At 38.0% G+C, this 10,412-nt stretch overlaps 1 protein-coding gene across 2 annotated transcripts; it reads left to right on the top strand.

The window, feature by feature from the left end:
- Positions 1 to 209: 209 nt before the first annotated feature.
- Positions 210 to 5,363, top strand: LOC103326706 (RNA-binding (RRM/RBD/RNP motifs) family protein). 2 transcript variants are annotated; one of them, XM_008228944.2, is made up of 3 exons: positions 210 to 358; positions 480 to 2,903; positions 5,002 to 5,363. In XM_008228944.2, the coding sequence occupies exon 2, from the start codon at positions 526 to 528 to the stop codon at positions 2,677 to 2,679; it is 2,154 nt and encodes a 717-aa protein (XP_008227166.2). In that variant the 5' UTR covers positions 210 to 358; positions 480 to 525; the 3' UTR covers positions 2,680 to 2,903; positions 5,002 to 5,363. The 2 variants fall into 2 exon arrangements, with proteins under 2 accessions (XP_008227166.2, XP_008227165.2); XM_008228943.2 differs by having other exon boundaries at positions 4,974 to 5,363.
- The last annotated feature ends 5,049 nt before the right edge of the window (positions 5,364 to 10,412 follow it).

Genomic DNA, 10,412 nt, shown 5'->3' with positions numbered 1-10,412 from the left:
CCCGCTAATTTGGGATTTGGAAAGAATAAAAAGAACTAGAAATTTTGGCATGGAAATAATAATCAAAGCTAACTAACTCAAATGGAAATTTGGTTAAATCATGAGTATCGAAACCGAGACCGTAACCAAGCCTTACAAAGCCACAGTAAGCATTACGCAAGTTATTTCTTTCATTTTTTAAAAGATCCTTAAGCATTACGCACAACGGCGCAAGTTAGTGAGACATGGAATGGACTTTGGAATTAAGATAGATTACCAGAAAATTCACCTGTCTGGTCTCTCTCTCATAAGTTTCCAGAAATCCCAGATTAGGGTTTTCTTTCTCGAACTCTCAACAACACACTGACTCTTTTGCCTGGTAAGATCTCCAACCCCAATCTTTTCTTTCATTTTCTTTTCTGTCTTTCCTTTCATTGGCATCATAAAAATGCTTCCTTTCGATTTCTGAACACACTTTCACTGCTCACTCGAAACGATAGATAGAAAACCCTAGGCCTTCACAGACCGAGAAGAAAACGGAGAAGAATGGATGAAGGTGACGGAGCCGATCAGTTCCACCGGAACGAGGCGATCTCGGCCGTGGCCGACGACGGATTTTTGGCCGAAGAGGACGATGATTATGAGGACCTTTACAACGATGTCAATGTCGGCGAGGGGTTTTATCAGTCTATGAGAAAGAACGAGGAATTAGGGTTTAGAAATGAAGTGGTGGAGGAGAAAAAGATTGAGTCGCCGGAGGTTGCGGCCCCGGAACCTCGCGGTGTTCCCATACCGGGTGTTGGGGGCGGTAGCGGTGAGGGTACTGGAGGGGGTGACGGAGGGGTTAGGGGTTCTGGGTATAATAACAATAATAATAACCAGAATCTAGGGTTTAGAGGGAACGAGGTGGGTGTGAAAGGGAGTGTTGGTTTGGGGCCCATTGGGGGAGGAGGTGGGATTAGGGTTGAATTAGGGCAAGCATCAGGCAAATTGAGTGAGTTTGAGCAGCAAAGTGGAAATAATAGTGGTGTTGGGGTTCAAGGGATTGTTGCTCAGCAGCCGCCGCCACAATTGCAACAACAACATCAACCACAGCCTCAACAGCAACAGCAACAATTACATGCTGCTGCTGCTGCTGCTGCTGCTGTTGGGAATGTGGGAAATGAGGGCATGTTGAGGCAAGCTGGTGGTGTTGGAGGTGGGAATGTTAATGGGATTGGTGGGAATAGTGGTCCAGGAGGAGGATTTGGTGGTGGCGGGGGTGGTGGAGGTGGGACGATATTATTTGTGGGTGATTTGCATTGGTGGACTACAGATGCAGAGCTGGAGGCAGAGTTATGTAAGTATGGACCAGTGAAGGAAGTGAAGTTTTTTGATGAGAAAGCAAGTGGGAAGTCAAAAGGATACTGCCAGGTTGAGTTTTTTGATCCTGTTGCTGCTACAGCCTGCAAGGATGGGATGCATGGGCATATGTTTAATGGGCGGCCATGTGTTGTTGCTTTTGCATCACCATATAGTGTTAAGAGAATGGGGGAGGCTCAAGTAAATAGGAACCAGCAGGTAGCCCAAACTGCAGTACCTCAAACTGGTGGGAGGAGGGGGCCTAATGATGCTGGGAATAAAACTGGTGGGAGTAACATTGCGACAGGGGGAAATTATCAAGGTGGGGATAACAATAGAGGTTACGGGAGAGGTAATTGGGGGAGGGGTAATGCTCAGGGTATGGGAAATAGAGGACCAGTTGGTCAAATGAGGAATAGAGGTGGTGGGATGGGTGGCAGAGGTATAATGGGGAATGGTGGAAATGGGTTTGGGCAAGGTATTGGTGCAACCCCTCCTTTGTTGCACCCTCAGCAAATGATGGGTCAGGGTTTTGATCCAGCTTTTGGTGCACCAATGGGGAGAATGGGGAGTTATGGAGGCTTTCCTGGTGCTCCCACGCCTCCTTTCTCTGGAATTTTGTCTTCATTCCCACCTGTGGGGGGTGTTGGGCTGCCTGGAGTAGCCCCTCATGTGAATCCTGCATTTTTTGGCAGAGGGATGCCCATGAATGGAATGGGAATGATGCCAACATCAGGTGTTGATGGACCTAATATGGGAATGTGGTCTGATCCTAATATGGGTGGATGGGCTGGTGAAGAGCATGGTGGTGGGAGAGCTGGGGAGTCTAGTTATGGTGAAGAAGCTGCTTCTGACCATCAATATGGTGAGGTTAGTCATGATAGAGGAGGTGGGTGGCCAAATGCCACAAAGGAGAAAGATAGAGGTTCAGAGAGGGACTGGTCTGGATCTTCTGATAGAAGGTATCGGGATGATAGGGATCAGGGATATGACAGGGATGCGCCTAGAGAGAAAGATGTGGCTCATGACCATGACTGGTCAGAAAGAAGATATCGTGATGATGGTGATGTTAGTCGAGAACGGGACAGAGAGCGTGATAGGGGCCGAGAACGTTCTCGAGATCGTGATCGTGATAGAGATCGGGAACGAGAACGGGACCGTGATAGGTACAGGGAAGACCGAGACAAATATACTGATCATCATAAGTACAGAGACCGTGAACCGGAACATGAGGATGAATGGGAACGGGGAAGGTCATCGAGGACTCACAGTAAGGCACGTGTATCCCAAGAGGATAACCGTCGGTCAAGATCAAGGGATGCTGATTATGGGAAGAGACGGCGGCTTACTTCCGAGTAACTGCTCTGCAGCTTCTTGCTTTTGATGACTTTCGATTGAGAAAGAAATGGAATAGAGTAAAAGAAACTTTTGGTGGCTTTTGGTTCGCCATGCTTATGTGGACTCTCTTTCAAGTGTTGTTTTTGGGTCCTTGATTCATCCAATGGCTGCTCTCATGTCATTGCCTAGATTTTTTGATTGCTTCTGTCTTGCAGGAGCAGAGTTCAATTCTCATGTGGAAAAAGGTAAGCCTATTAAAATTCAGTTTAATTTTCATCTGTGCTTTTAAGTTTGATAAATGTTCGTTTGCCTGTCTGGGATATGCCATACTTGTTTTATGCTTTTATCATACATCACCACTCTTGTATACCGGTTATGTTCTTGTGCATTGTTTGTACAGTTTTTGGTTCTAAGTTTATTTGTTTTGGGAGGTTTTCATGCCCTTGTTCTGACCTCTCCATACCTGTTACTGTTGTTGATCAGTTTTTTTACTTTGCCTTTTTTGTATATCTGTGGTATGATAGTTTTGGTTACTAGGGATTTTGAGTGTTGATTTCAATTTTTATGCTATGTTTGTCATTTGGGCTGAACTTGATGTATTACAACACGTATATGATTAGAGTCTAAATGATACAGCTCTACACCAAGTTTTCAAGCATTCATGACATATTGTAACATGAATTTTTGTGCTTTTTCGAATCCTTTTCCTCTTTACACCTACTACCCTTACCACTAGTGTGTGTACATATACACAGTACATTTGTTTGTATGGAATGGATGCTTGACGACCCCTCAATTCCTTATTGTGTTGACCTCACTGTGAAGTCAATGTGATAAGCGATGTGCAGTTTTCCACGATGTCATCTACACACTGTGAAGTCAATGTGATAAGTGACAATGACCACAATTGAAAATATGTGAATTTGTATATGTATACAATTTGGTATCTCCTGTGTTAAGACTATCACTCAGGACTATGCATTCAAACATGGTTCCTCTTGATGAAAGGCTTTGTCTTGCTAGAGAACAGGATATATCTAATCTAGTTTTTATAAAAAAATAAAAAAATAAACTTTATAACTTTAACATTATAAAAGTTATGATTTTGAATTGCAATTTTCCGTTATTTTTCAGTATATCTAGTTTTCATGTTCATGATCCTGCCATATTCAAAATATATTATAGTATCTGATTTTTTGGATTATTCTCCTACCGTCATTTTGTTGGATTTGGTGGCAGCGGTGAAATGAGGATTTGGTCCTCCTTTTTTATTGTTTCTTTTTTCTTTTTCTCTCGTGTTCCTTGGTGTTTTTTTTTTTTTTTTTTTTGGTTCTTCGTTGTTCTGTTGTCCTGTGGATGCCTTATCCACCTTTTTAATATATCGTTTCTCTTAATATATATATATATATATATATATATTATAGTATGAGTTGAAGAGATGGGTAATCACTGATGACTTTGACTCATAAAAAGAAAGAATAAAAATTAAAAGAAAGTCTTGGTTTGGTAATTTGTTTCAACTATGAGCACTGAAGTATGGTACATATGTGTCTTAGAATCAGAGGATTGCTATGTTCTTCATTGATTAACTACCCTCCTCCCCTCAATGACTTTCCAAAATTGAAGGCTGCTAAACTTATTTGGATATGTCAGTGATCTAAATTGAAAATGAAACAATGACCTGGAAACTTACGTGGACGGTGTTCTATTGTTTTAAAAATAGTTTTTAGTAACAAGAGAAAACTTGGTTGGCCTTGCCGAGGGTTGCTGTGCTATTCTATATTGCTTTTCCTTCAGAAAGTGCAATGTTCCTTTAAGGTATTCTAGACGGCTCCAGCAGTCATCTTACCCAGTCTTGGAGATTTGGAAACCTGCCATTTATATTGTCAGTGCATTTTGTTGCTGTGAAATGGTTTACCGGTTCAAATGTCTTCTCAGAACAAATACAGTAGAAGCAACTTGATTTGGATTAACAGACTAGTCTTTGCAAAGCTCAAACCATAATTACCTTCTATTGATGTCCCTACTTGTTGTAAATTATGGTGAAAACCTGTCCTTAATATCTATGGTCGACCAATACATAGAATAGAACCTAGTAGTTCTTCTTGCTACTATGATCCAACTGTGTGGGATCCATCCTTGGATTTTGAGGACGTGGTTGCTTTTTACAGACTTTCGTGTGTCTGTCTGTGTCTGTGTATTACCCTATACTGCATTCTCCTTCTTATCATTTAACCCTTTATAACTTAAATATACTGCTGTGTAGTGATGTAGTAGAGTATTTTATTGTTTCCTGATGCTTATGCTTATTGTAGATCTGTCACCTGTTTCACTGTCTAATAGTTTGAAGGACACTCTGTCGTGAGAATTGAAGCTGTGAAGTACAACCCAGAGTTGCTTTGGAGATGAAGAGGACCTCCAACTTCTACATTGAAGAGACGATGCATGGCGTTTCCCTTTATCTAGCTGGATTTAGAAGCCGAACTCTTGCTTTTGGTTTTAGCTTTCTTTTGCCTTTATGTTTGAGTTAATTATAGCACTTGATCAAAATAGATTTGTGGATAATGTTATGGCTTGAAATTGCTGAAGTCTGGAATGTGGTAGATTGTTCTGGAACCTGATATTTGACTGTTGTAATAGGATTTAGCAGAGGATGTTGCTCATGTGCCTTGTTCTGATTGGCTAGTTGTATCATCTTTACCCCATTTCTTCTTTTGTTTTGTTTAGGGTAGTTGTATCATCTTTCCCGCCATGCTGATTGTGCCAAATTTTTGTGAGGATGTAGAAAATTAACCATTCTTTTAAAGCAATTATTTAGACCCAGAAATTGTATAGTAGCTTATCATGTACATAGGGAAGAGCTGGTGTATGATATCTTGTACATAGTGAATTCTTTGTTGAATGGATTCATTTTCATAATGCCCTCTCCCTTCTCTTCAGAGTTCATCTTATTTCTCTCTCTCTCACAAGTCCCCAAGAGCTTAGTTGTTGTCTCCGCTAAATCATTATTCTGAATGCTCTTCTTCTGCTTATGGTGGGATTTTCTTGCAAACATCATTTGGCATGCTTACAGACATGGTACTTATAATTGTAATATCTGGGAATTCTACCACCTTCACTTGTAAGCTGTAAGTTGTAACATAACCATATGATCATCATTCCTACTTAAACCGGTAGGCTATGGGTGGGGGTTTCATAGTTACACTAACACTCTTCTTTCGTATCTCCGGCGATAGTTCGACTCTTACCTTTCTCCTCCCTTGAAATGGAAAAATAAAAATATTGTTGTCCTATTTTTTTTGGTCGAAATAAAAATATGGTTGTCACTATAACTTCGGCAATGGTTCGATTTTTGCATAGTAAAACTGTAACTCCAACATTCGAATTTTACCTCTACACACGAAATATCAATCTCACTCAAAAGTAATGAGTAGGACTTGGTCAAAGATAGAGTGGTGGTACATCCAATGCACCGATGCATTGCACAATTTAGTCATTGAATTAAAAATTTAAAAGAAAAAAATTCGAAGTCATTGGATTAAAAAAAGTCGAAGAGTAAAATAACAATAGTCCAGCAGATAGTAACATACAAAATGCAAACAGAGGATCTGAATGCTTGATGTGCGCTTGTTCAATCGGCGTCACTTCTTTGTTTTTGCTCGCTCACTGACATTTATAATGCACGGTTAAAATTCAAAGTCAAACAATAATTTCTTTTTTGTTGTAAATAATGTGGAGCCCACAAGTAAGCAATGAAAAGAAAAAAGTAAATGAATGTGAAGACTTTGTGTATAGCCTAAGGAATAGGTGCAGCAAATGTGGTTGTAATATCTCCATTTATAAAAGGAGGGTCTCAATAAGAAAGGAAAACATACCAATCATAAAAGAAAAGTGAGAGGGAAATCAAAAAGTTAAGAGTGTTTTTTTAGTAAGATTCAAGAGAGAAAGTTATATCAGTGTAATACTATAAAAGATAAATATAATCTCACTCTAATATTTAGAGGTATTCTCACACTTTATCTATTTTATAACATGTTATCAACATGATAGTCTCTCAATTGGTTTTTGGGGTGAAACCTCAACTTTCTTCATGATATCAGAGCGGGTTATCCACGTGTGAAAACTCAATGGCCACACGTACTCCACGTCACCCAAAATGTGTTGTCCACGTGTTAAGTTTGAAAATTCGTCACACGTGCGGGGGGGTGTGAGAATGTGAAGGTAAAAAGTCTCATATTGGAAAGTTGAAAAACATAGTAAGAGCTTATAAGGAGTTGAGCTACTCCCCCCATTGCCAATTGGTTTTAGAGTGAAACCTCAACTTCCTTCATAGTATCAGAGCGGGTTACCCACGTGTGAAAGCCCAACGGTCACACGTGCTCCACGTCACCCAAAATGTGTTGTCCATGTGCAAGGATTAAAATATCGGCCGTGCAGATAATATCGGGCCTCCAATTTACAAATATTTCGGGGGATATATCATTATCGTTTTAGGTTTCGGGAAAAAATCAACAAAAATGACAGATATAGGCATTGAAACACATAATTTTTGTGTAAAACTTTCATAGATGTTATGTACATTATCAAGGAATGTATTGAACAAATAAAACTCAAAATTTACTAATAATAAGATATACATATGATGAAATATAAGTGGTATGTAGTGCGCATTAATGAAAAGTTTGAAAATAAAATGTTAATTAGAATGAATAAATCATGCATAAATCCATAGTTTGTTTAAACATTGTATTACAATTTAGATAAGTGTCCATCTACATAAATGAAGAGCTTCAATGAGGTTCAAACAATGAGGAACAACCATCTAGATTCATACAATAGTTATACAAAGTCATGTAACCCAAGCAGTTTGTAAGTCATGTTTGAACATAGTGCACATAGGTCTCTCTTGAGCTCCCTATTGTCCTTCCATATATGGAATAGTTAGGATTAACCAACTAGTAGGTCCATAATTTTTTTTATCATCTTGAGCTTCATAACTAGTTCCACTATAATTAGACATGACATAAATATAGACATAGACATCATAAGATTCATTTGAGTTAGTATTAGATCTAGTTCTTATGCTCATAGATCCAAAACTGAACGATGTGTCCTCTTCGGATGGATTGGAGATATGTGGATAGTGGACTGTGCATAAATTCTTCATATTAATAAATTATAGGGTTTTGAGCAATGATTAGCTATTTTTGGGTTTCAATTTGCTTTAATTGCCTTCAAAACCTCTGAATTTTTTTTGGGTTCTGTTATGAGTATCGGGAAATATCGGGGATATCGGCAAAATATCGGGAAATATCGGGATATCAGCAAAATATCGGGAATATCGCACTTATCGGGGATATATCGTCGATACAGGGAAGATATGGCCTTACCCCGATATCGGTGTCGACAGTTGAAAATATCGATATATCGCAGATATATCGGTGTATCGACCGATATTTCAATCCTTGTCCACGTGTTAGGCTTGAAAATTCGCCACACGTGCGGGGGCGTGTGAAAATGTGAAGATAAAAAGTCCCGCATTGGAAAGTTGAGAAACCTAGCAAGAGCTTATAAGGGGTTGGGCTACTTCCTCCATTGCCAATTGGTTTTAGGGTGGAACCTTATTTCTCTATCTCATTTCCGTCATATGTCTGCTCTCACTTTACTATTATGACATACATACGTTCTTTTTTGTATCATAGTAATTTTTATGTTGTTTCATTCATGTTTGTTTAATTTATTTTTTTGTACTATAATTTAGAATGGTGCGGTATTATCCCTCATCCTACTATTTTATGGTGGTGTAATTCTATTGTCCATCATATTGTAACATATATTATTGTAATAAAAATGGTGGTGTGATTTTAAAGCCCATCCTAATAGTAATATATATTTATTTGTCAATAATTCTTACTAGTGGAATTCCTTTAGTAATAGCCATTATTAAAGGTTGACCCTTAGTAATAATTATTACTAACCACTGACCCTTACTAAAACATATGATTTCTTTTATGCTACTAACCTTTCTGTTTATTTATTTTAATAGTTTATTATATACTGGATATATAAAAGTCACAATTACACAACTTGGACGATGCAATTAAGCATATGTAAATACCAATGTGATGTGGTAAATTCGATATATGATATTTTATCCATATGTCATTTAATTTTGTTACTTTACATTATTATTGTGAAAGAAATCATCTGTTAACATACATGTACAATGGGAGCCTTAAGAAATGGCCTAATGTACCAGATCTCGAATCTGTGCAAACATATTATTGCAAATCATGATACATCTCATTTTCTTTTGAAGATGGCAAACTTAGAAAAGCTGGAATTTGCTACTTTGGACGTATATGGGAACAGCTATCTATCATAGGTCCTTATGCAAAGGTGCAATCACCAAAAGACAGTGATCCTCTCGAGAGCCAAATACGAATGGACTATTGGAATTTTAAAAAGGTTTTAAAAATTTAACCGTTTTGATTTATTTAATTATTTTGGCTGTTTTATTTTATTTATTGTGGGGGTTATAAATATTTAATTTTCAGATTTAATTTCTATATTGAATGCCTTAATTTTCTAGTTTAATGTGGTGAAGGTTACATGTTATTGGATGCCTATAAAAGGCCAATTTTCCTTCACATTTGGAAAAAAAAAAAAAAAAAAACCACAATACACTTCACATACCACAATCACCACCACAATCTGATTCTCTCATCTTCTACTATTTATACTTTCTCTACTTATATTATTATTTTAGACAATGGTTATGTGACTTGATACCTATATCCGTCCATGAACGTGTTCCTAGCGGATCTTGAGTTTGTGTACAAGAGATCGTATCTTGGAGTTTTGTAGACTGCCAAGATATCTGCACATTGGGAGGCTACAAAGGCTTTTAGGACAGCATCTTTGACGTGTTTCACCGTACTAAGCTCACCTTCTTATAATTTATTTTGCTTTTACTTACCTATCAATTTGTTTTTCTTCAGTTTCATTGTACCTTAAAAGCTTTCCAATTTGTTTATATGTTATTTATAATATAACGTTTTTGTATTTGGCTTTACGGAAAAAGGAAAACTATAATTTTTATAACATGAACACGCCTCAGATTCTAAGATTTCAAGTCAGTGTTTGAGGATAATTCGACGATGCACATAAGTACCTTCTTGATGAAGTTATGCGGAGAGAATAATTTATAACATTATTTATTTTTATTTTTTTGGCCAAAGTTAGGAAGAGGGAAGGGAATTCTTACACTCACTGCCAAGTGCCATGAAAATCTGAATTTGAGACCAATAATATGCAAATTAAAGTATTTTTCCACTATTGGCAATCTAGATTCACTGGTTTGGTTGGCCATAGTTCTACAAGCTCATACTGGTTTTTTTGTTTGTTTGTATGTGTCTAAAACAGGCCTCCTACTTTAGTCGAAGTTGAAATGATAGTTGACCGTCTAGCCATCCAATTCCACCCTCTCACCCTTATCCAGAGAAAGAGGGCAGAATAAGCTTGAACCTAGTGTCAAATCCAATACAATTAGTGGGGCTATGATGGCTTGCTAGACTTCTCATTGATTTTATGGTCAACAAAGTCATCATTTTTGCCAATAAGAGAGCAAAATGCCATACTAACGAGCTCTAGTGGTATTTCTCTTTTCAGTGAAGTGTCGGAGGATATCTCGATTTGAAGCCATCGCTCCAGATTGATTGATAAGAAAAAAAAGTAACAAGGGAAAGTGGGTA

Source organism: Prunus mume, linkage group LG3, assembly GCF_029339155.1.
Source record: "Prunus mume cultivar Tortuosa linkage group LG3, ASM2933915v1, whole genome shotgun sequence".
Classification (NCBI taxonomy): domain Eukaryota; kingdom Viridiplantae; phylum Streptophyta; class Magnoliopsida; order Rosales; family Rosaceae; genus Prunus; species Prunus mume.
The sequence above is the reverse complement of the archived record's forward strand: the minus strand, read 5'-3'. Positions and strand labels throughout refer to the sequence as shown.

Bases quoted from the DNA above. Each gene is read 5' to 3' on its own strand.
- LOC103326706 (XM_008228944.2), top strand. From the start codon at position 526: ATGGATGAAGGTGACGGAGCCGATCAGTTCCACCGGAACGAGGCGATC.